Raw genomic sequence first — 26,452 nt, forward strand, 5'->3', positions numbered from 1 at the left:
AAGGACAACCCCTGAGAAAGAGTGCTCCCCATCATAGAAAATGTCATACCCACAGAAGTGTCCTGTCTTGCCTGCATAAATATGTTGGTTGTGCTCTTGTAATGCCACTATGTCAAGCTGAAATCTGTTGATGTACAGCCACACAGATTTCCATTTCCTACTGTCACACATGCCCTGGACATTGAGTGTAAAACAGGTGATGTGAGCAGTCATATATACAGATATTTATAGTAATGTAACAACTATGTACAGCAGCAAAAAGTAGAGGTCAACCTTGCATTTCTATCTCAGGGTCGAGGCCTCGCCCCTGAGAAGAAGAAGTCGCCTGAGAAGTAGACAGCAAAGCAGCAACCTCTTCTTCAGGGAAGAGTGTTCTGCTGGCAGTTACTGCAGCCCATGTAATCCCAATTCCTGTATTGATCTCTAGGGTGTTTCCGCTAGAAGATGCACCATTCCAAGTGCCGAGGGGTGGAATTCTTCGAGCAGAAATAACTTTTCTTGGGCTCTGCCAGCCATCAGTTGAAGGTTGCTTTCCTTTGGGCATGGATTGAGTAGCAGGAGGTGAATGTGAAGTGAGATTCGCATTGGTAACTACTGAATCTTTGCCTTTATCCTGACTTCCAGGATGCTGTCTGCTGCTTTTATTTTTGTTGGCAACTGGAGTAGGAGCATCTTTGGTGGGCATGTGGACTGGCAAGGTGACATGAGGCATTTTATGTGGGTTCAGTGGACACTGTGAAGCCATGTGTCCAAACTTTTTGCATTCAAAACAGGCCCCTGCAAATAAACCCCATTTGAGTTTATAAAATGCACTCCCCATGTTCACATTATTCACCGTGACTGAATAAGACTCCGGTGTGGGATTATCAGTATCCCAAAGAATGCAAAATCTGTTTGAATTGCCATTTGGCCGTGGTGGGTAGACCACTTTACCTAAAGAGGCTGCAATTTTAAGCAAAAGTGAGGCCATGCATTGGGGGAAATCAACGACTTCAACCCAAACTGGGCATTTGTGTCTGATTAAAGCCTGAAAGTCCCTTGTGGGAGACCATGGCAAGACATGCACCATTTGCTGCCCAAAAAAGAGAGGTGAATGTTCCAAAAGCATTTGTTTGTGGATCTCATCCACCATGATAACCTCGAAAAAGCCCCTGGCTGCATAGTGTACTTTACGAACAAAAGAGCCAGCCAATGTGCGTGTCAGCCAATTGCCTATCTCTGCAGCAGGTGGCATCCGACCTGGAAAGAATAATATAACTGCATTCTTGGCATACTCTCTGACTGGATCCACAATTTCATCGACCTTTCCATGAGGCCAACTGAGGGAACCGAGTCTTTCCAGTCCTTTCTCGTATCTGCAAATCCTTCATGCATTACATCATATACTAGTTGAGCCTCAAGTGTGTCATGCATCGGGTCATGCTGACCCTCAACCTGCTTTTGCTTCTTCCGGGGAGCCGAGCGCTCCTTTTGAAATGTTTTTTCATATGAATACTCTGCCATGACTTGGTAAGAAAAGGAGCTTGAGGATGATGTACCTGTAAGAGGGTGGCGAAAGCCAAAAAAACAGTCCCAAAGGAAAATTAGAGGAAGCCCACAAGAGAGAAGAGCAATTGTATGACTAGTAAGGAGAGAGCAAAGGGATAGGTAGGAGTTGGCGGAAGACCAGCTAGGGAAAAAAAGCGAAAGGAGACCCCAAAAAGATTCAGACTATACGGGAGGGCTAGGTTTGTACGGAAAAGCACGAAAAACGTACGGTCACCGTACGGTGGCCGTACAGGCGTACGGACGAGGATGGTGCAGAGATTACTAGCGAGAGACGACGATGTTGACGGAAGGCGAACTGATTGAGATGTACGGAAGTGTACGGATGCACAGAGTAAAGGTATGGAAAGAGGAAACGATAGCGACGCACACACACGCAGGGTTGGAGCGAGATCACGCAAAGATGTACAGAAGAAGCAGTATGGTCGTACGGGCTATCCGTACTGACGTACGGTACCTGTACGACAGCCGTATAGGTGTACGGGCAGACGGGGGAGCTGTACGGGGCTCTCACGACCGGATTGCCTCTCTCTCCAAGCACTCACGCTCACGCTCGCTACACGCCTAGAAGGCACTAATACTATAAGTGCTACACTTATGCCTACAAGGCACATACCATGACCTATAGGGCATCACTAGAACCACCAGAAGATGGCCTACAGCAACTAACCACCACACCCTACTCACCTGCACTGCCTAGAGGACACCCTAGCTCTCCTCTAAGTGCACTTCAATTGCATCCCTGTCACAGTTCGGACAGACAATAGCGCTAGCTACCTTTATCACTAAAATTCTTACCTTTCAAGTCCACAGATTCTTTTGTCCTAATGACAGTCTTTTGAAGAATGAGGATTCAGCCTGGAATTTCCATAATCTTTAAACTTACTTGTCTCATGAACCCATAAAAGGTGAAATACTGGAAGGTTTGGGCATTTCATGGATGAAACTTGTTTGTCCTCGTACATGAGAGAACATGTGTGTGTATTACTGTTAAAGAATACACAAAACAATCAGATAAAAGAAATTAATATAAGCAGGTTTCCAAGGTAGACTCAGCCTGGCATCTCCTACACACATACATCCAGTCTTCTGCAGTCTGTGGATCCTAACCTAATGATGATAAACCTCGTGACAAAACTGTGCATTGGTTGTCCTGGTACATGAGAGAACGTGTGTATTTATGTTGAATATAACACAAAACAAGAAAAAAAGATATAAAATATAAGCAAGGTCTATAAAGTCTTCAGGTTACACTCCACCTCAAATCTTCTAGGAACATATCCAGCCTTCTGCAGCCTAACCTAATGATATAGCTCACAACATCCACTGCGCATTTCAGTTAAAAGCATAACTCATGAATGAACGAACCAATCAACACAGGCTTAGCACAGTGCATGCATTAGGAGAGTAGAATAAATTGGGGAAAAAAGACACTTGCATGCCCAAACATTACCAGCAGGCACATGCCAGCACTTGCACAAACACACACACCACTATGCCACGCATGTCTAGATAATGTCAAAAGGATTGTACTATCCAAGCAGTTTTAGACGTGTACACTACAATCTACAGAAAGAAATTGACTTAGTTTGACTACAGAGATGATGAGATTCCATGGCCTGCTCTTTCAACATTGTCCTTGGGGTGTGTTGCTCTTTACCATGTCTAGAAAAGCAATTCATTGAGAGTTTTATATGGCTGTTTTTGAAGTAATAAGCATGCTATGCCCTATCCATCATGCTTAAGCAATAACCCATTGGCTTCTTCAGAAGCTTGCGTTATAAAGGTAAAGATCAATCCCATCTACTCATGTTGAGCTTGAAGGGTAGACACCTGCAATAGACCAATAGAAGGAAGCTACTCCAGCACCAGCAGGAAGCTTCTCTCGGAGGTGGGGTAAACTGCATAATGCAACATTGGGGGCCCAACTCAACTCCATTAGCTGTCACCATGAAGCTTAGCATCTACAGCAACAGCATAACACCATGAGTTGTGTTTTCAAACACATGTACGATTCTCGGGACAAAGGTGAAAAAGATAAATTGATGAGAGTTTTTTGAAGGGTAAATAAATGGTATCGCAACAAGGAGGCGGGCATCACCACAGCCAAGGTCGTACACGAGATCGAAAGAGTGGACACCAGCCAAGTCGAGCATGCAGCAATTGGAGTGAAGGGGACCAAACGCCCAGTAAGGCATCCATAACCACACTAGAACCTCAAACTATCAAGGTGAACCCTTCTTCATTGATACATTATGAGAACCAAGTGGGGACCATCCTATGCTGGTCTTGAATGGTCTCACTTTAAGGGACAACAATCTTGCATGTTCTTATCAAAATATATTCTAGGAAAGCCCTAGGTTTCACTTGGAATATAGCATTTGATTTGTGGTGATGCCATTCTAGCTAGAGAAAGGTAATGACTTTCTTGCACATGGTAGACTTTGAAGGTCTTGCGAATGAAGCACCATGCCAATGACAAGGCTTAGAACCATGCTGATACCCTATTCTCTATATCTATGTGCAATGTTAAGTGCGACATCCGTTAAACAATTTTACTATTAAGAAAGTAGAAAAGAGATATTATCACCTCTAATACAACTCAAAATTTAAATAACAAATGGAAACGTCACATGTTCAAATTCTACACCACCCTACTCTCTTCTATAAGGGAGGGGTAATAGTTGCAGAACAATTTTACATCCACTACCAAAAATTTCCATATGACAGCATGCAGAACTTAAAAACGTCATTACTATGTCCCTTGGTTAAAAGAATCAAAAAATCATGTCACCAAAAAGGGGCAAGTAGCCGCAAGCGTCAGGATACAACCATATGAGACAGTGAAAATTATTGCCTTGAGACATAAAAGGAGTTACGAACCCCACCCTGTGCATTGAGCCAGCCTTCAGGTTACAGCCGCTCAAGGAGGCTCGAGAGGTAGGGGTGTGGGATTCTCTCTCTCTCTCTCTCTCTCTCTCTCTCTCTCTCTCCCCCTGCCTGGTATACGTTCATTTTAGAATAGGAGAACATATTCAGGGCAAAAGGGACATTGAACGTTAAATTCAGCTGTTGGACATAACACAAGTACATACAGACTTCTCAATGCATTACTAATAGTCACAAGACAGCTGCACATATTGTGTTAAAGCTAGCGAAATATTGATGTAAAAACAAACAACGCTTACAATTACTGCATTTGAACACTTCCATTCGCATTTTCAATATCCAATGGCAGAAAATATGGCTCCAAAAAGGGGGCTCTGCAGCAGAACTGCTGAGGGTTTCCACCAGCACTTCCAAAGAACTTCAGATGGAAAAGAAAAAGGGCATACCGTGAAGATTGCATCTCCTTTCGAGTACTTGATATGGAGAAGATATATACAAATGACTCTAAAGCAACCTGCATATACGTATATCTTAGTGAACAGCAGAAGGCAGAGGTCTTGATGCAAAGCTGGAAAACTGTTTCTGCATGTCTTTCAAGCGATCAGTAATTTCTTGAAAAGACGGCCGGCATCCTGGATCACTGCAACAAACAGCCCAATAGAGATATTCATTAACTGTATAACAACCAACTTTAGTATCAACCAATTTTCGCAGTAATCCATAATATTTCAAAGTTGAGAGCAAGAAATGGCGTGCAAAGATTTTTCTAAATACGACTAAGAAACCAAGTCATAGTGTAGTCTTGATGGTGGAGCTGAGAAAGCTGGGAAGGGAACGTGCCACATAAAGGTATCAAGGTTTGCTTGAGAAATGTGAGAAGTAAAAGGAAAAGGACAGGCATACTCTTTTAAAACACTAGTATATGATGCTATTGTAACGTAAAGAAACTTGCTAAATCACATCACTTTTTGAGATTCAATTTCTTTGGGCACATGAAATCATTGTTCATTGTGGTTCAGTAACTGCTCCATCTTGTTCGTACTGTAAAATAGAGATAGAAAGTTCAAGACACGAAGAAGCAGAAACGAAACGAAGGAATAGCATCATGGTTTTGGTGTGGTATTGGCTAATGAAACAAAAAACATGGTAGTGGCATATATAGTCAGCAGGTACCAGGACAGAGAATAGCGCAAAATTGCCTCTATCAGACACGTCAATTACATCAATGCTTAAAGCCGCCTGAACATACACACACACACACATATATAGATATACAGAGAGAAAGAGAGAGAGAAAGAAACACACACACCAGATAGAGATAGATAGATAGATAGAGAGAGAGAGAGAGAGAGACACACACACACACACACACAGAGTGACCATCCTTCTTTGCCACCTCAAAGTTGAATTCTTTTCCCTGTTTTTCACAAAAAAACAATAAAGCATCCCATTTCTAATTTAATTTCATTTATTTTCACAAAAAAAGGGGGAAATAGCTCATGTGCCACATTTGATCCTGACTTGTTTTTTGAAATTGACCATGGATAAGGTTTATTTGATTAATAAACCCCACCAATGCAAAAATCAAGGTACGGACCTGCTCCCCCACTCTCTCCCCCAAAAAATCTCTCTCTCTTTGCCTTATCTCCCTCTTCTCGCCCCCTTCCATCGCGTCCCTTTCTCTGCTTCTCTTGCATTGCTTCCTTTGTCTCCCTTCAGCCCTTTCCTTGCATGAGGCCTCCCTCCCCTTTCACCTCAACCTTCCATCATCCTCCCTCCCTTTTCACTCGTCTCTTGCCCCTCTTGCCTCTCTCTAACCACCTCTCTCCTTGCTCCTCACCCCTCTCTTTTTGCCATCCCCCTTACCTCTGGGTTAGATAAGGTAGCAGTAGATCAAGGCTACGCCTTTAGAGAATCCAGGACAAGAATTATATCGTGAGGCCTAGATTATGCCTATGAGTATCAACAAATTTTCCCTTTGTTAGTAGTACAACTGCAGCTTGTTGGATCGAATCTCCATTAGTTTTAATTTTTTTTGAGTGAAACTGAATTGCAAGACATGGATCCCCCCAAACAATTATTCAACTGCAAGACATAGTTGCAGAAAAATGTTTGCAATGTTTAAATGCTGACCCTGGTTGAAGAAAGCATGGGCATAATAAAATACCTGCAATATATTGAGTTTTATATGATATTTCCCTTCCTGCCTCCGAGTTAAATTCAAACATCACACTCAACACAAAACACAGTAACTACAAACTAGAAAACCAGTGAGTTTTAAGTTTGGACTCTCAAATTAGAACCTGCCACTTGAAAAATACAGGTCAACTGTGAGAGCAACAACATGAGACATTCATGAATTTATGTGTTCTCAGCCTTTGTCACATTATAAAATCCCATACAGCCAAGACTGCTAGGTCTGAAGTAAAGCATAGAAAGAAAACTCAAGCCTAAACACTAATATGATTGCGGAACATCAATAAATGCAAGACATTAGTACCAAACTCTAGGAGACGCAACTCACCAGACGAACAGTAACTCATTGAGCGGCCAATGCTCACGAAGCCCCAAATTTTGCACATTTAAAAATTTACAGGTTTGCAAACACAACTTCAACATTGGCAAACATTTGCCTAAATGAGTTTCTTTGCAACTATGCTGAAAGCTAAGAGGAGTTCTATTATTGAAACTGTCCATGCGTTCTCAGAAACAGAAACCCACAGGAGCAGAAATAGAAAATATCAGCACCATCCCTCATCTCAGGAATTGCTTCCTAGTAGTCATCAGCAATGAATGAAGCTAGACTTTCACACGCTGTCTATCATTCCAGCCATACATATACAAGCCAGCGGCTCTGTGATTGACCTGAGGAGATGCCAGAACTTTCATTCACCAGAGCATGTACACTAATGCGTAAGCATGTGGAGGCCCCAAATATTTGATAGAAAGTGAAGAGCTGAGAAATCTGAGTAGTGGATGTGTCCACAAAGGGTATTATGCTTTGCCTGAGAAATTTGAGAAATAATATATACTAAAAAAGATAGGACAGACAGCTTCTTTAAAGACATTCTAATATGATGTTATTGCAAAGGAGCTTTGATAGGATTGTCCTTGAAGGGAACTGACAAATGGAATAAAGGTGGCCACTTCTGTGTTTCAGCAAAATGCTTTGGCATAAAGTTACAATCCGAAGATCAAAGATCATCCCACAGAACTACCCCTCATGTTTCTATGCAAGCAGCAGCCCTGTACTTTTGCCTCTATGAATGTGCGTTGTTGTAAGTTATTTATTACTATCCAAGGTATGTGTTCTGAGCATGAAACACTAGCCAAAACAGGAAGCCCTTGAATCTATATTGCCTACCCAATGCAAGTCATAAAATCCAAGAGTGTAATCTATGTACTGTACTTAATACCAAGTCCTATGTGCCAGAAATCAAGTCTCACATTTAAAATAATACAGGCGTGCAAGTGAGAAATTATTAAACCTTACAAGGGCGCCAATTCGGATAGGGGCCATCTTGTCCTAGAGAGGAGTCCCTCAACTTATCACCAGGATATAGTACCACCAATTTCATTGCATGGACCTATCTTCTTCTGTGGAAATGGCCTAGAAGATCGTTGCCAGTCTTACTGTATGGCACATATGGACCATCAGATGCACAAAGGCTATAGATGGATCAAACTTTGCCTCTCAGTCACAATATCAAAGGCTATAGTATTCACGGCTTCTCACGCGCTACAGTGGCTAGGAGAAAAGAAAGAAAGAAATTTTATTAGAGTCTTCGGAAGACCGATGGGTCTATGAGACTAAAAGAAAACCTGATACAAATCACAGTAAGGGTGGAGCTACTGAAACGAGCATCATCACCCGTGCTGAACCCTAAGTCTGATCATACATAATCAAATACATCTGGATGTAACAATGAAAAGAAAAGAAAAGGACTGGAGCAGAGCGGAATCCTCTGTATGTCATGTCGCCCTGGCTGGTGCATAGCTGGTGATGGGACGTTGGCGCCCGACGCCCGTCAAGGTGTGCCGTGCGTCTCGGTCTCCTGGACGAGGCTCGACACAAGACTAGAGCCACTGTGACTCCCATGGGACGTATCCCGGGTCTAAACAATGACAGGAGGTCCCCCAGAGTGATCTGTGTCCCCCCTCGATGTCTCGTGTGTCGTGCTACGATCGTCGGGTAAAGGTCTCTGTCACGTCTGCGGCTAGAGACTGGATGATCAATGTCACTCGATGGGAAGAACTCGGTGATCCTGCTCTGAGAGGTGTCTGATGATGTGGCCAAGCCTCGTCGTCGCCTCAGTAAGTACTCTCTATGTCGGACCCCCTCGTGAATAAAGGCCGCGAGGCATCTCTGATCTGGGTAGGCGAGGAATCTAGAAAGGAGCCCAGAGCCGTCTCTGAAGAGGCAGTGGTAGCAACCTCGGATCTCATAGTACACTGGGCACCTGAAAATAAAATGCTCCTCCGACTCAACCTCCTGACAGTCGCACAATATGCATAAGCAATGCTCCCTAGGAATCCCCTCTACTCTGGCGCTCTCTATGCGGAGGCGATGTGATGATACCCGAAACTATTTGATGGAGATCCGTAGTGAGTGAGGCATATGAAGCTCAGTGTATCCTGGTGGTGTGATGAATCCCTCCTCCGGAATACAAAGACAATAATCTCTGTGAAAACTCAGCTTCACTGGGAGCTCCCTCGGCTCCAACCAAGTCCTAAAGGTGTGTAGCTGCTAGAGATCCTCTCGAATGACACATCCTCTAAAAATACAACATAGTGCAGTTTCAATCTCACGATAGTCACTCATAAGATTGAAAACCATAAACTCCATCACGCATAGCAAGGACTAGCTACTATGACATCCCCACTGACGTCATCAACGCCCAACAGTGGGTGTAGACCATAGTATAAAAATATGCTCTCACACATACAAATCCACACACCCACACATACCTAAGCATCCATTTATACAAAGTCTTCATACTGAGTTTCTGTCGGCACTCCGGAGGTGAAGGGCAGACTCAGCCACGACGAAGGCTAGCACTAAAGGAGAAGGCTAATCGAAACGTAGTCCAAAATCTCTTCATTCAAGCTACAACTGCTTGTGAAGTCTAAACAATTTCATTTTAGTCTCTCCCAAACGAGCATCTAAATCTAGTTGATAGGGCAACGCACCATTTAAGATAGAAAGAATTATTGCAATACCAGCAGGCCGCAACTTGGACGAAAACTTCACAAGGTGAAATTTGCATGTCCGCTAATACATGCCCTAGACTAGTCTATATTGTCCAGCAATGCTAGTTCTATTATGTTAAATGATGTTTCCATAATGGAGTATTGTAATTCGAAACATGAATACTTCTCTACTTGGCTAAGGCAATAGGTCTATACTACAATACAATTAGTCGCTATTCATAAATACCTTTCAACTTTTGATGTTGCTATTTGGCTAATAAAATTATGAGGTTATAATAATGTATGTAAAACTTTATGTTACTCTCTAATCCATATCTCTAAATGAATCCAAGAAAATGCCCAAACTCATCCTCTAAAAACACCACACAGTGCAGTTTCAATCTCATGATAGTCACTCATAACATTGAAAACCATAAACTCCATCGGACTAGCTACTATGACATTCCCACTGACATCATCAGAGACCAACAATGGGTGTAGACCATAGTGGGGACATATCTCTTACACATACAAATCCACACCCCCACACATACTTGAGCTGATATCAATCTATACAAAGGTCTTCGTACTGAGTTTCTGTGGCTCTCCAGAGGTGCACAGCAAAGGCTAGCACTAAAGGAGAAGGCTGATCAAAAAGTCATGCCTCCCCTTTGTAAAAACCTTCATGAAATAAACTTCACCATTTTCGTCATTTCTATAGTGAAAAAGCTTCATTATCTCACAAGTGCTTTAAACCAAAGAGCTTCCATTGGAATGCAACTATGTTCAAAGGATTGAGTACAATGTTTTCAAAGTCGGATAAAAACATACACGACTAGATGATTTGTAATACAATATAAATTGATTGAATGATGATTTTTTCACTATATAGGTCATTAGATGTCTGCTTATTCAATAATCCACATAATGAGGTCCTAGGTCCCAAATCCCTAAGAATTAAGGTTAATGGAATTATGGGTTTTCGTGATGGGAGGAATCTTGATGAGATCCTTTTGTCCAATACCATTCATTCTAACAAGTTATCGGATATTGGTTCAGGGTTAATCAAACAAACTCATTGCAATTCGTGTTTAGGGATATCATCATGCAATTCATTTACACTAAGCATAAAAACAGCAGGCATTCATATACAGTCGACGGATACAATTGTAGTACCTATGCCAGCAGCCCTCCATCATGGCAACCCATTGCGAATCCAAAGCCTCAGGTGTATGTAATCTGCGATTCATAAATCCTACAGCTCCAACCACCTGTGCAACAGAAATTGTGGTTAATGTAGGAGTTTTCAACCCACAAGTTGTGTAACAGAACAGGTATAATACCTTTCACCTCAAGTATCAAAGGCTGTTCATTTTATAGCTAAATCTAGAGCTAACTTTAACTACAAAAATCCAATATTCTTAAACCATCATCAGGTAAGATGTTCTCCTCTTGCAAGCCAAAGCTCCAAGATCCAGTCACATGCTAGTAACACTTTCTGCAACCCTTTGTAAACAACCCTGAGTCATATTGACGACAATGTTTGCTTCCATGAACAGTCTACATGTCTCATGCAAAGCAAAATAAAACACCAAAGCTTTAAGCTCATAATAGTCACCCACAAGGTTTAAAGGCATCAACTCCAAGAACTAGCTAGTATGACCTAAAGCAACCACCAGTTGCTGCAGATCTCGCATAAAAAAAAGCTATCGAGTGTCACACATATTCGCACCTACCATGGCTTCCCTTTGTACAGAGGCCTTTGAACTTTGTTTTCATCAATACTTAGGCAATGAAGGACAATGCAGTCATGTGAAGAGCTAGCAAAGAAAAACGCACGATAGTGTACAAAATCTCATCAAGCTACATGTGCTCGTGAAGACACAACCGTGCTTTCAGTATCTCCGAACAAAAATTTCTAAGCAGGAAAGCTTGGAATGGGTAGTACTTCATTAGGCAGCAATGCATCACTGAAATAGAAGCAGGAATCATAGAATCAACACAGTACAACTTGACCCAAAGATCAGATAAAATCTACATCTCTGCTAATATAGCAAGAACATAGATGAGTATTAATGCAAAACATTCCCAAATGCATCTCTCTCCTAGAAACGAACTCTGAAAAAATATAAACTCTGAAAAAAACATATATGTCAGTTGTTCCTCCTAGCACATCTGCTGCTATTTCTTTTTTTCCCTTTCACTACATGTTTTTAACTCTGCTTGCTCGACCAAGCAGCCTCGCCTCTTCCTTTCCCTTTACCTCCTTCCTCCCAAAACATCTCGTTTTCTTCTTTGACAACAAAGAAGACGTTTCTCTCTCACATAGAACTGTTCATCCAATTTTTGCTACCTAAGATAGGCTGCCTACTTTTGGCAGGGGAAATATTTTTAAAATCAAGAAGATGGACCTAAACAGACTTCCCGAATCCCCATATGGCTATGACGGCTACTTCGCTGGCTGAAAGGATGGAAATAGGTGTCAAAGAGTCCGACCATCAGGTAAAGTAATAGCAAGAGAGCTCATACAACAAAGAGTACTAGAATCCTCCAGTAAAGTCTGGAGGAAAAAAATGACTGCCATAGGAAAGAGACAAACACTATGCTGACCCTTCACAACCTTCTCGAGTGGACAAACAAGACAGTTCAAAGGCAATACTGAGAGATGAGGCTGTGCACAAGCTAAGAGACATGAGGGTGTCGGCCGTGGCTATACTCAGAGATGAGGGTGTGTACAAGCTAAGAGAGGCTAGGGGGTCCACATTACTAGAGGAGTGTATAAAGGGCTTAAAAGCATTGTAAGCGCTCCTTAATATTTGTAAGAGCTGAGTGAGACGTACAACACAACCTCAATGGTGTGCAGGTTATAGCCATGTACAAAGAATATATAGCTTCATAAGAGCAGAATATATCCAATCTTACAAAAATTTTATAAACCAAAACAAAAGACAAAGGAAAAAGGGAGTTTGTAAGCGACTTTAAACAGACTTATACATGAGAAAAATAAAAAAATAAAAATAAATTAGTAAGTACATAGCGCTACGCTTATGTTCCCATCAATACCCAAGCATAAGCTGCCATCTAGGTTTTGAGAGATTCCAGAATCTCTTTGCCACTTGGTAAACCCAATGCTTACTAAGCTCTGAAATCCCAACCCAAACAACAAAAACTTATAGCAAAAAGGAAAGAACAAAGATGAAAAAAAGAAAATTGAATATGAATCTAGGTTTTTGAGGGTTTTTATGGATCTAAGCTACACAAATATGAGGAAGACTTGTTTGCAAATGAACCCAAAGGACTTGCAAAAGTTTTGAAGTTCAAAAAAAAAAAAGATTTTGAGGTATAGAACTACTAGCATACGTCTTTGTTGCAGACTTAATCTAAACTAGCGAAGATTGAAAGTAAAACTTTTTACACGTGAAGAAAAAATTATATGAGCAATGTCTGACCATGAAACCAAACAAACAATTCAAGGAGCTTATTCCTAATGAACTTCTAACACACCCTTGATTAGTCATTTTTTGGGAATGTCAAGCTCAAAAAATGGATGAGAGGTAAGACGTGTTCGAGGGACTACAAGGTCAATCTCCATGAAGCCAATCGTGCATGATTGGCAAAAGTCATAGCTATAGAGGTTGCATGGGAAACCATTGCAAGGGGCAACATTGCGATCTTCAATACAGCTTGGGAAGCTAAAGAAATAAATACAATGCCATCTCTGTTATATCTTTGATTTTTATGGTTCTATGCAAGTACTACCTCTGGCTCAGGTATGATGTGAGCACGTGCATGGAATGTAGACTTGTTTCTGTGCGCATTGGTGGCTGACCTAGTTTGTGATTGCTGGTTTGACATACCCTGAATTCTTGAGCTCTAGTATTAACCCTCATTTATAATACTTTGATGCTCAATTTGAATGCTTAGAAACCTACATATTTTTAACGCATACTATAGGGGTTACAAGTTTTCCTTAGGCGGTAACCCCCATTCTTTTGAAAAGTACGTTGGCACCACTATTATTGGTGATTTGACTAAATTGCCCAAGCTTGATCTTTTATTGCTCGAGAGGTATGGTCTGTTTTGTAACAATATAGCCAAGCTTGAGGCTATATAAGTAGTTTGTTTCACTATATGGATGACATTGGTAAACAATATATACCTAGATGAATCCAAGAACATTCCCAAACTCATCCTCTAAAACGATAGTCACTCATAAGATTGAAAACCATAAACTCCATCACGCATAGCAAGGACTAGCTACTATGCAATCCCCACTGACGTTGATAGGTTTTTTTGTGCGACTGGGTTCTTTTTGTATCAGATAAAATAGGCTATGTAAATCACAAATAAAAGCACTCACATGTAGGAGGTAGTAGCACTAATAGGCGCACGTGTAGCTAGCATGGATAGGATAGAAGATAGTAGCTAGAGTATATCACGACATTGGCCCTCTTCATATTTTGGGATGATTTTTGTATTGAACATATATTTTGAAAATAGCCATGAGCTTGTATGAAGAACCTTGATTGCAGGAGATGATGACAAGAACTTTGCCACCAAGTTGATGATTGGATGACCCATGGAGTCGGATGTGGACCTTGGATTTTGCACTCGCACATGGAATGGATGATGGAGGGAGTGGTCACTAAGGCACTGAAGAAGGATTGGTGCTTTTCTCAAAGAAACTACAGATAAGGAGCACTTTGGACAACCACAGATGGAAGGAGTGCGCCACAAGGAAAAGAAAATTAAAGGGATGGCTCCCATTAGTGGTAGAAAAAGGGCCAATCAATGGCCAAGGTTTTGTATGGAAAAGGAAGGACGTGAGTTAATGGAACTACTAGTTGGATCCCTATAAGGAGGATGAATGGCCTTGGTTCAAAGGCATCTTCGCGCTCATCTTGGATTGAAGAGAGCAGTTGATCATTCACTTTCATGAGCTTCTAGCTCATTTCAGTTTGTGGGAGTTGCCCAACTTGTTCATCAGTACTAAGTTGCCTAAGAGATTGTGAGTACGTGAAGAAGGGTGCTGCTGGCACAGTACGCAGTCTTTTGTTTATTCCAGTGGTTGTAAGCTCATGGAAGCTTGTTAGTACGCTACCAACCTTTGTGGGTGGCCTGTGATGGGAAATCTCATTGTTTGTGGTTCATAAGAGGATTCGCGAAAGGTTAAGGGAGCTTGAGGAAGCTCACAACGGTCTATCAGCATCACAAATAATCAAGGGATCTTTGCTCCAGTTTTGTTTTTTAGTACAGGCGGTTAAATTTTTGCTAAGAGGGAGGCTTTGGTCTAGTACTAAAAGGTGGCCGATTTTTCACAGCAGCACGTATGGCGCTGCAGTTAGTCATGCAAGCTTCCGTGTAGATCAGTGGGGTTCATGGGCAACGAACTACAGACAGCTTGTTGCGGTCTGTGATCAAAGCTAAAGCAAGCTCAAGCACATACGGCTGGTTAGCTTCGACTGCAGCTCTTTTGAAGGTAGGTCAGAATAGATTGATCGTAGATATTTTTACCACGAATATATGCTTTCATGGAAGGTTGCAGGCCATTTCCATCTACGACAGAAATCCTTGAGGGTGGCCAAGTTGGTAGAGAAGGTTTTTTGCGCTTGAGAGGCGGTTTAATCGTAAGCATGTATACATTTAGAAGGTCGTGAAGGTCCGGGGATATGGGCGAAGTTCCTGGACGTTCGAAGGGTTCGTGGAGGTCCACAACGACTAATTAAGTACTGCAATAGATCGTGAGGTGAAGAGCGGGAGTTGTGCCTACCTTTTTGCAGAGTCTCTGATAACTATAGTCAGCATTGCGAAGGCTTGAAAATTCTGGGAGATCTTCATACTATAGACCAAGGAAGGTGGTGGTGTTGCGTCAGTATTCTTGGGGTAGCGGCTGATCGTGGGTTTTTAGATCGGAGGGAAACTATGGTGCACAAGTTGCAGGATATGCTGAACATGGATCTAATCAGGAAGCGATAACATGTTTTGAACATATGCAGTTGGATGGCATCTTACCTGATGTTCACATTCGCTTGTGTCTTGAAAGCTTGTGGTAGCATGGCAACTGAAGACAAGGGCCAGCAAATACATGCTGAGCTTGCATAGAAAGGATTTGAAAGAGACCTTTTCGTGGGCAGCACTTTGGTTGACATGTAAGCTAGAATAAAAGACCAAGTGAGAATTGTGAAGGGTAGTGGATTCGCTTAGAGGCTTGCATCCTTGAAGATTTTAAATGTTTCTAAAGCAAAGGAGAAACTCTACAGCCAAGTAAAGAATTGTTGTGAAGGTCCAAGTCCCATCAGAGTTCCAAGGCATCCAGTCGGTCATTTTGGCAAGCAAGGTTCTATCTGATCCTAAAGGGGGTTCTATCTACGAGATTTATGATTTCTAGAAGGTTGTGATCTCTACACATTCCATTGTTGTATTTTCTACAGTTATTGGTGGCTATCAGTATATGGTATTTCTCGGTGTTTTTTTGTTCATGGTGTTTTGAGTTCATCTTGGGATTGTGTTTCATCTCGGTGTGTTTGCAAACGTGACTAGCTATGAAGGCATTTCAGTGTAGCTCTGCCAGTCTCATCACATTTTTGGTGCCTCCACGGAGGATCGGTCTCTGGCTGGACCTTCAGTTTATAAGATCGGAATCATTGGTGGTTGATCATCACAAAGCATGGCTCAGGACTTCTAGTTGTTTCATGGGATACCAAGCGAGGATGCTGAGAAGTTTATGGAACAGTTGGAAATTACTTGTTTGATCAAGAATAGGCAAGATGCAACCTTCATGTTACGGATCTTCACGTACTGTGTGCAAGATGAAGCAAGGAGATGGTTTCATGCTTACGAAGCCGCTCAAGCAGCAAATAATCCACCGGTAGAGGTAACTTTTGAATTGGCAAGGGATGCTTTTTTACAGCATTACAGGAGGGTAGAGGATCCGAATAAGTTGTGGCATGAAATACAAAATTTAGTGCAAAGAGGTCGCCTTGATGCATATATTCAGGACTTCAGCCGCTTGTGGGATCGTTGGTGTGTGCCACGAGAGAATGAGCAGCCACTTGCCATGTTGAAGAAGGAGAAATTCATTTGAGGACTTAGAGGCCCTTTGCGGATGAAGCTTGAACTGAAACCAGTAGCTAATTTCCAAGAAGCTGTGGATCTGGCAAAGGCAAAAGAATGGAAGATGATGAGAATGGAGCAGTTGACCACAGGAGTACAGCAAATGCCGAGGAGGAAGGAACAACCTTCTATAGGCGCTTTGGTTGCACCAGGAGAAACAAAGAATACGGAGAATGACAATTTGCGTAAGGAAATGCATGAGGTGGTTGACATGTTCCAAAACCTTAGTCTCAATCTTTTGGGAGGTGTAGGAAGAGGACAAGGAAGAGGGCCCAGGCCACCGTACCAGAATTTAGGGAACAGGCAGGATCCAAGAGCAAGTAGAGGAGCTAATCAGAGAAGGTTTGAACCCTATAATTGTTATAATTGTGGGGATTAGGGCCATACAAGTCCAAATTGTCATAAGCCTCCACGTAGAGGAGGAGACATGTTTCCTTTGCCAAGCAATTTAAATAATCGTGCAAATGATTATGGAATAGAGATAAAGGGGATGCCTGGAACAAGTGGGATGACACCTGAGGAAAAAGGGAAAGGACAGATAGATGAAAGGCAGCCTAATGTGTCACCGATACACTTAGAGGATCCTAAAGTAATGCCAGTTAAAAGAGCAAGAGAAAAAGAGCCTGAGAATGGACACGGTGATGCAAAGAAGTGAAAACAAAAGGAAGGGGAGTTTGCTTCAAGCAAAAAGAAGTCAAGACCACAAAGACATTTTCAAATAGGGGATTTACCGCTTGGAGGAACTCAAGAAAATTACTCTCTTTAGAAGGATTTGATAGGTAAGAAAGTGGACATTTCATATGGTCAGTTGATGGAGCTTTGCCCTCGGCTAAGGAGAGAATGGAAGCGACTAGTCAAAAGCAGGAGAGGAAGAAGATGGTAAGGGTTCAATCTTTGGAAGAATTGCCCGATATATGTCCTATGATAGATGCTTGGCGTAAGGAAAATTCTATAGGAGAAGCCTATATTGATGGTGGAGCCCAAGTATGCGTAATTACACAGTCTTGTGTTGAAAGGTTAGGCCTCAAACTAAATGGAGTATCGGGGTACAAGATCAGACTAGCAAATCATTCCAAGGTGAAATGCTTGGGGATCCTGAATGATTTGGATGTGAGGGTTTTTGGGGTTGATATGAAGGTCGATTGTCATGTCATGCCAGCCGGAATGGGAGCCTTTCCACTAATTTTGGGTAGGCCATGGTTAAGACTAGTAAAAGCAATCCAAGATTGGGGGAAGGGAACGCTTACTTTGTTGAATAAAGAAGGGTTACATAAAAAGTTCAGCATGGTGGATAGGAAGCTTCTAGAGGAAGAAGAAGAAGAAAGAGAAGATATAGAAACCAGCTCAAGTGAGACTGAAGAAGAGAGTGAGAGTGAAAGTGACATCACAGATTCAAGTGGGGATGAAGTGGGAATGTTGTTGCCAGATGTTGAAGTTGAAGCTGAAGCTAAGGATGGTGAGGATGAGTTGGAAGGTAAAGATGATTCATGGTTTGATTTTATAAAGTTAGTGGAGGAAATAGAGGTAGAACATATGCAAGACGTTCAAGAATGCAATAGTCTTTCAAAAGATGCCAGGAAGGATGACCTTGTAGCAGATAAAGAAAAATATCTTGATGTTGTCAAAAAGGAATACACAAGTGGTTACTCAGTGCAGGAACATATTGAAGATGAAGTGAGGCATAGCAGAATATGGCATCATGAAGACGAAAGCTGGAAACATGAGGGTGTTAAGGCAAGTGAAAAGGTCTTTGATCCTGGAGAATCCATCTCTTCAACAAGCTAAAGCAATGGTCAATTTGATCTTTTCCATTTGATCCAGGATGACGACAGAAGGACATAACATGTGCTGCTGAGCATGTGCATGCTCTAGCAGTTGGGGGGAGGGCAAAATATGATAGGTTTTTTTGTGCGACTGGGTTCTTTTTGTATCAAATGAAATATGCTATGTAAATCACAAATAAAAGCACTCACATGTAGGAGGTAGTAGCACTAATAGGCGCACGTGTAGCTAGCATGGATAGGATAGAAGATAGTAGCTAGAGTATATCACGACATTGGCCCTCTTCATATTTTGGGATGATTTTTGTATTGAACATATATTTTGAAAATAACTATGCGCTTGTATGAAGAACCCTGATTGCAAAAGATGATGACAAGAACTTTGCCACCAAGTTGATGATTGGATGACCCATGGAGTCGGATGTGGACCTTGGATTTTGCACTCGCACATGGAATGGATGATGGAGGGAGTGGTCACTAAGGCACTGAAGAAGGACTGGTGCTTTTCTCAAAGAGACTGCAGATAAGAAGCACTTTGGACAACCACAGACGGAAGGAGTGGGCCACAAGGAAAAGGAAATTAAAGGGATGGCTCCCATTAGTGGTAGAAAAAGGGCCAATCAATGGCCAAGGTTTTGTATGGAAAAGGAAGGACGTGAGTTAATGGAACTACTAGTTGGATCCCTATAAGGAGGATGAATGGCCTTGGTTCAAAGACATCTTCGTGCTCGTCTTGGATTGAAGAGAGCAGTTGATCATTCACTTTCATGAGCTTCTGGCTCATTTCAGTTTGTGGGAGTTGCCCAACTTGTTCATCAGTACTAAGTTGCCTAAGAGATTGTGAGTACGTGAAGAAGGGTGCTGCTGGCACAGTACGCAGTCTTTTGTTTATTCCAGTGGTTGTAAGCTCATGGAAGCTTGTTAGTACGCTACTAACCTTTGTGGCTGGCCTGTGATGGGAAATCTCATTGTTTGGGGTTCATAAGAGGATTCGCAAAAGGTTAAGGGAGCTTGAGGAAGCCCACAACGGTCTATCAGCATCACAAATAATCAAGGGAGCTTTGCTCCAGTATTGTTTTTTAGTACAGGCGGTTAAATTTTTGCTAAGAGGGAGGCTTTGGTCTAGTACTACAAGGTGGCCGATTTTTCACAGCAGCACGTATGGCGCTGCAGTTAGTCATGCAAGCTTCAGTGTAGCTCAGTGGGGTTCATGGGCGACGAACTACAAACAGCTTGCTGCAGTCTGTGACCAAAGCTAAAGCAAGCTCAAGCAGATACGGCTGGTTAGCTTCAAGTGCAGCTCTTTTGAAGGTAGGTCAGAATAGATTGATCGTAGATATTTTTGCCACGAATATATGCTTTCACGGAAGGTTGCAGGCCATTTCCATCTACGACAGAAATCCTTGAGGGTGGCCAAGTTGGTAGAGAAGGTTTTTTGCGCTTGAGAGGCGGTTTAATCGTAAGCATGTATAAATTTAGAAGGTCGTGAAGGTCCGGGGATATGGGCGGAGTTCCTGGACGTTCGAAGGGTTGGTGGAGGTCCACAACGACTAATTAAGTACTGCAATAGATTGTGAGGTGAAGAGTGGGAGTTGTGCCTACCTTTTTGCAGAGTCTCTCATGACTACAGTCAGCATTGCGAAGGCTTGAAAATTCTGGGAGATCTTCATACTATAGACCAAAGAAGGAGGTGGTGTTGCGTTCGTATTCTTGGGGCAGCGGCTGATCGTGGGTTTTTAGATCGGAGGGAAACTGCGGTGCGCAAGTTGCAGGATATGCTGAACATGGATCTAATCAGGAAGCTCTGACATGTTTTGAACATATGCAGTTGGATGGCATCTTACCTGATGTTGTCACATTCGCTTGTGTCTTGAAAGCTTGTGGTAGCATGGTGACTAAAGACAAGGGCCAGCAAATACATGCTGAGCTTGCATAGAAAGGATTTGAAAGAGACCTTTTCGTGGGCAGCACTTTGGTTGACATGTAAGCTAGAATAAAAGACCAAGTGAGAATTGTGAAGGGTGGTGGATTCGCTTAGAGGCTTGCATCCTTGAAGATTTTAAATGTTTCTAAAGCAAAGGAGAAACTCTACAGCCAAGTAAAGAATTGTTGTCAAGGTCCAAGGTCCCATCAGAGTTCCACGGCATCCAGTCGGTCTTTTTGGCAAGCAAGGTTCTATCTGATCCTACAGGGGGTTCTATCTACGAGTTTTTTAATTTCTAGAAGGTTGTGATCTCTACACATTCCATTGTTGTATTTTCTACAGTTATTGGTGGCTATCAGTATATGGTATTTCTCGGTGTTTTCCTATTCATGGTGTTTTGAGTTCATCTTGGGATTGTGTTTCCTCTCAGTGTGTTTGCAAACGTGACTGTTCATCTAGCTATAAGGGCATTTCAGTGTAGCTCTGCCAGTCTCATCAACGTCATCAGCGCCCAAAAGTGGGTGTAGACCATAGTATAAAAATATGCTCTCACACATACACATCCACACATCGACACATACTTGAGCATCCATTTATACAAAGTCTTCGTACTGAGTTTCTGTCGGCACTCCCGAGGTGAAGGGCAAACTCAGCCATGACGAAGGCTAGCACTAAAGGAGAAGGCTAACCAAAAAGTAGTCCAAAAACTCTTCATTCAAGCTACAAATGCTTGTGAAGTCTACACAATTTCATTTTACTCTCTCCCAAACGAGCATCTAAATCTAGCTGATAGGGCAACGCACCATTTAAGATAGAAAGAATTATCGCAATACTAGCAAGCTGCAACTTGGACAAAAACTTCACAAGGTGAAATTGGCATGTCTGCTAATACAACTGAAGCATAAGCTAGATGAATCCAAGAACATTCCCAAACTCATCCTCTAAAAACACAACATAGTGCAGTTTCAATCTCACGATAGTCACTCATAAGATTGAAAACCATAAACTCCATCACGCATATACCTAGATGAATCCACGAATATTCCCAAACTCATCCTCTAAAAACACAACATAGTGCAGTTCCAATCTCACGATAGTCACTCATAAGATTGAAAACCATAAACTCCATCACGTATAGTAGGAACTAGCTACTATGACATCCCCACTGACATCATCAGCGCCCAACAGTGGATGTAAAAGTATGCTCTCACCCACGCATCCACACACCCACGCATACTTGATCATCCATTTATACAAAGTCTTCGTACTGAGTTTCTGTTGGCAATCCGGAGGTGAAAGGCAAACTCAACCATGATGAAGGCTAGCACTAAAGGAGAAGGCTAATCAAAAAGTAGTCCAAAAACTGTTCATTCAAGCTACAACTGCTTGTGAAGTCTAAACAATTTCATTTTAGTCTCTCCCAAACGAGCATCTAAATCTAGCTGATAGGGCAACGCACCATTTAAGATGCAAAGAATTATCGCAATACCAACAGGCCACAACTTGGACGAAAACTTCACAAGGTGAAATAAACAATCTTTAGTGAAACCTCCTTTGGGAGGGTGTTGAAGAGAGACGATACAACTACTAGTAAAAGCAAGGCCATGGTTAAGGCTGCATACAATTCAATACATGTCTCTCATTTTAAGATTTTTTGGGAATAGGTTGAAAAGTACTATATACCTAGATGAATCCAAGAACATTCCCAAACTCAACCTCTAAAAACACAACATAGTGCAGTTTCAATCTCACGATAGTCACTCATAAGATTGAAAACCATAACTCCATCACGCATAGCTGGGACTAGCTACTATGACATCCCCACTGACGTCATCAGCGCCCAACAGTGGGTGTAGACCATAGTATAAAAGTATGATCTCACACATACAAATCCACACACCCACACATACTTGAGCATCCATTTATACAAAGTCTTCGTACATGGGAATAGGTTGAAAAGTACTATGTTGTTAATGCCTATTTTGAGTCTTTTCATACGTGTCTTAGGGAAAAGCAAGATCTCTTTGCTTGCATATGATGTTAAGCCTTCTTTTCTTCCATGTGAGGCTTCCTGGCGCTCCTTGCACTTAGCCCTCCGGAGGATGAGGCGAACCAGGAGGAGCCTTGCTAGAAGCACCTCCACCACCACCAGCCCCGCCATCAAATGCACAAACGACTGCATTGGCTGTGGTAGCAATGATGCAAATCATGAAGGAGATGCAGGCACAACAGTCCAAGAACGTCTGTCCAGATGCTACACCTGCAAACGATGAGAGAAGATCAAGATCACACCAAGAAGGAACAAGACTGGCCTGCCCAAAAGGCCAAGGAAGAGCACATCCAAGAAGCACAAGAAACATGAGACTGCAAGGCTCAAGAAGCAAAAGACGCCTGCATCCAAGACTCAAGAAGCAAAGAAGCCTGTAACTGCAAGACTCGAGGCTGAAGAGGACCGAGAGTGCGAGACTCAGGAGGTGAAGGAAGAAAGGAATCATGCCTACTCCCATGTCTGATCAAACTCAGGCATTAGAGACCATGGAGACGGATCCGCAGCCCACCAAGTTGTCCTTCGGTAGGAAGCTCGACTTACGAGACCAGACGAGAAGCTAAAATGATGGCTTGGTATTCACATTACTGTGGTGAGGGCTACGTTCAGTGTAAGAGACATTAAGCTATACCTAGAGGTCCATAAATGGGCGAGCGAACAAGCTACCACTGTCCATAAATGACGGTTGGCTTGCTCGCGTCAATAGCTAAGCATCACCTCCGACCAGAAATCAGATAAGAAGACCACTTGTGCTGTCTGGCGAGATGCTAACACAATTGTGCTGCTTGATAACTAAGGGAGCGAATCACTAACCCTATAATGCTCGTGCTGCCTAATCCAACAACTATCATGGTCGTGCTTCCTAATAATCGAATTGTCAACAGATTCAAAGTTGAAACCCATAGAGTGAGATGCTTCTAGAAACAACATTCTGGTACCATTCATCTTCACAGCTTAAACGTCCAACCCATACAGCTTCACTGCGGCAGCTAACTCATTCAATTCAATACAGAGCAGCAATATACGCAAATAGCTTCCCAACCACGGCAGCAGGTACGTACAAACACACACAACTCTCTTCTACTCTCTGTCTCTCTATATCTGCATTCATATGCCTCTGCAACTCTACATCTCTGTCTCTGTATATCACTATATGTATCTCAGGAATAGATATTTCGAATATATAGCTGAGACACGTGGATTCAAGATCCAAAGTTTGCAGAGTCAAGCAGCTTCATTAGCTGCTTTCCACTAATCCCTGCTTAAGCAGGTGCTTACTGCAAAATCCCAAATCCTAGATGGCATTGGCCGTCATTGATGTTGGTTACTGGGTCAGGTACTTGGGTACACAGAAGGCACAACATGTCAGCCACCATCTGGGTCCCGTCAAATACTAGGTATGTGCATGCATGCTTTGTGTGCTTTATATATGAAAGCTAGACTGGTTAGCCTGAGCAGTGAGAAGATGAAATACCCAACCTTGCTCAGTGAAAAAACAATTATATGAGAACCTCAATTTACTGTACTCAACAGACTCATACTAAATTCTGTAAATTTTGCTTTCTAAAGACCACACGATTGTATTAACAACTGAACATCAACTTATTATTACAGAAAGAAAAACTGCAAAATCACAAAAATAGATAGCACCACTTGCTAAGGATACCTGCATTGAATTGAGACCATTCCAGGGAACCTGCTCAGTCGCTATCTCCCACATGATGACGCCAAAGCTATACACATCAGCTCTGTGACAACAGCAGGAACTTATAGCTTATAAACACTCCAAACAAACGCAGAAACTTCATAGCCTATGAACTCTCCAAAGAAACATCAACAGCAAAATAGCATACTTTTCATCGGAAGGCTCATTGCGAAGCACTTCTGGTGCCATCCACTGTGGCTGTTTGTAAAACAAGAAGCTGTCAAAACAAGCGAAAACAAAACCTAACAATTGCAATCCAAAAATCAGTCATAACTTCTGAACCACACAAAGGCAAATAAGAGAAACAGAAACCAACGTACCGTCCCCCTTCCTGACTTTGCTGTTAGAAACGTAGCATGCTTCATGCGTGAAAGACCAAAATCTGCAACCTGAATAACTGAATGAATATTCAATCACCATGAGGATTTCCAGAATCACCACATTAAGACAGTAGTGAGACAAACTCTGCAACACAATGTTACAGCACATAAAACCACACCATATGTGAATGTATACCTTCATAAGACTAGAATATATCCAATCTTACAGATTAAAATTTTGTATAGAACAAGTGAAGGAACAAAGGTAGCAAGGGAGATTGTAAGCGACTTTAGAAAATTATGAGTAAATGAGAAAAACAAGAATAATATCTTAGCAAGCAAAGCTACACTTACGTTCTCATCAGTATCCAAGCATAAGCTGCCATCTTGAAAGATATACCTTTGTAAGACTAGAATGTATCCAATTGTACAAATTCAGGTTTTTGTTGTTCTAAAGTCCAAAATTCTACAAAGAAAATAAAAGAGAAAAAGAAAGAAGAGAGAAATGAGGTAACAAAAAATTGTAAGCTGCCGCCTTGAAAGATTATGGGATCTCTTGGGCAAACCCCATGCTTTTACTAAGCTTTGAAATCGCAACCAAACAACAAAAATTCTGATAGCGGGACGGAAGAAACAAAGCAGAAACTTAGAAGAAGAAATGCGAAGAGAGAGCAAGAGAGAAAGAAGAAAAGCAAGAGAGAGAGATGTATTTACGTCTTCGGGAGGCCTCACAGGCCTACGAGACAAAGTACAATCAAAAAGAGTAACCCATACAACCCATTGTGGGCTAAGGCAAAGGGCTCGCTATGGCCCTTAAGAAGGTCAAAAGCTCAAACTCAAGACTCAAAACTAGTACTCAAAATATGAACCAAGTGCCCTATTGGCTCTCGGGTGAGCTACAAAGATATATGGTAAATGTGTCTATCAAGTCATCTCTCATTGTGGCTTGGTCTTCGTGATCTTTGTATCGGTGAGCCATATCAAGAGTGACTCCTCGGCTCTAACCATCCCCTCTGAGAAGAGCTGAGATAGGCTGCGTCATGACAAGAGAAATCACTAATCCGTGATTAGTAGACATTAGACCATTATTACATATTATACACCAATGGTGTAACATGTATTTGTATTTATGATGGACACCGACCAATTTGTTATGGTGGTGGACCATCTCAGTAGATAGAACTAGTCGAGCTGGAGCCACTACTCCAAGCAGCTTCAAATTAGGACATGGACACTTATTTTATTAATAAAAATGTGCACACACGTGTCTAGGTCCTAGGGGCAATAGGAAGGGAAAGGTGCATTGAATGGTAGATGCATGGGTCATAGAATAAGGGTAGGTGTAAATGGGAAGATGGAACTTGAGTGATCTCAAGGGAGGGTATCACCCTTTCATTGTGAACCATGTAGCATTCTCTCCATTCACCTTCCATTCATATGCCATCTCTCTCACACCTTGCATGTAGGTCAAAAAGAGAAACAAGTGCTCTCACAAGGGCGCTCTTCCCCATTGGATGCCCAATCGGCATTCAAATTCTGCATGCATTGCACACATTTGCATTCTCGAGGAATTCGGTTCTTCACATTTGGCATGAGAGCAACCGCAGTCCATGAACAGGACGTGAAGGGTAAGCGAAAAGCAGCATGCGGGTAGCAGTTCGGAAGGCAACGCAGAAAAGAAGTCATGCAAGGGAGGCGCACGGTCAAAGCCGTGACGTGTAGCGAGCTATACGGGCGACCACCAAGGAAGATGGAGGACAGAGGTGCACGGCAGATCAGACATGGCAAGTGCGACATTTGCAATTGTGCCACGAAAGGGAGGACAGGACAGGTAGGTTATCTGGTCTGCACGAAACTGCAGCAGACAGACGCAAAGCCACGTTTCGCCCCAACAAGATTTCACTCTCTGCAAAGGCCCGATTTTTCTCTGAAAATTTT

General features: G+C 42.2%; 1 protein-coding gene across 2 annotated transcripts in view; it reads right to left on the reverse strand.

Annotated features, from left to right (window-relative positions):
- Positions 1 to 4,297: 4,297 nt before the first annotated feature.
- The window catches only part of LOC147905143 (uncharacterized), a 31,260-nt gene continuing 9,105 nt past the window's right edge, over positions 4,298 to 26,452 (reverse strand). The window contains exons 9-13 of one of the 2 annotated variants that reach the window (XM_087390444.1): positions 24,515 to 24,583; positions 24,343 to 24,392; positions 24,156 to 24,237; positions 10,801 to 10,895; positions 4,298 to 5,074 (exon numbers count right to left, since the gene is read on the reverse strand). In XM_087390444.1, coding sequence (XP_087246570.1) covers positions 4,966 to 5,074; positions 10,801 to 10,895; positions 24,156 to 24,237; positions 24,343 to 24,392; positions 24,515 to 24,583 — 405 coding nt within the window. In that variant the 3' untranslated portion in view covers positions 4,298 to 4,965. Of the gene's footprint in view, positions 5,075 to 10,800; positions 10,896 to 24,155; positions 24,238 to 24,342; positions 24,393 to 24,514; positions 24,592 to 26,452 lie in introns of those variants that run through there. The other variant, XR_015542721.1, reaches the window with a different exon arrangement.

Source organism: Dipteris shenzhenensis, chromosome 2 (genome assembly GCF_047967505.1).
Source record: "Dipteris shenzhenensis isolate YYH24624 ecotype China chromosome 2, Dip_SZ_1.0, whole genome shotgun sequence".
Lineage (NCBI taxonomy): Eukaryota > Viridiplantae > Streptophyta > Polypodiopsida > Gleicheniales > Dipteridaceae > Dipteris > Dipteris shenzhenensis.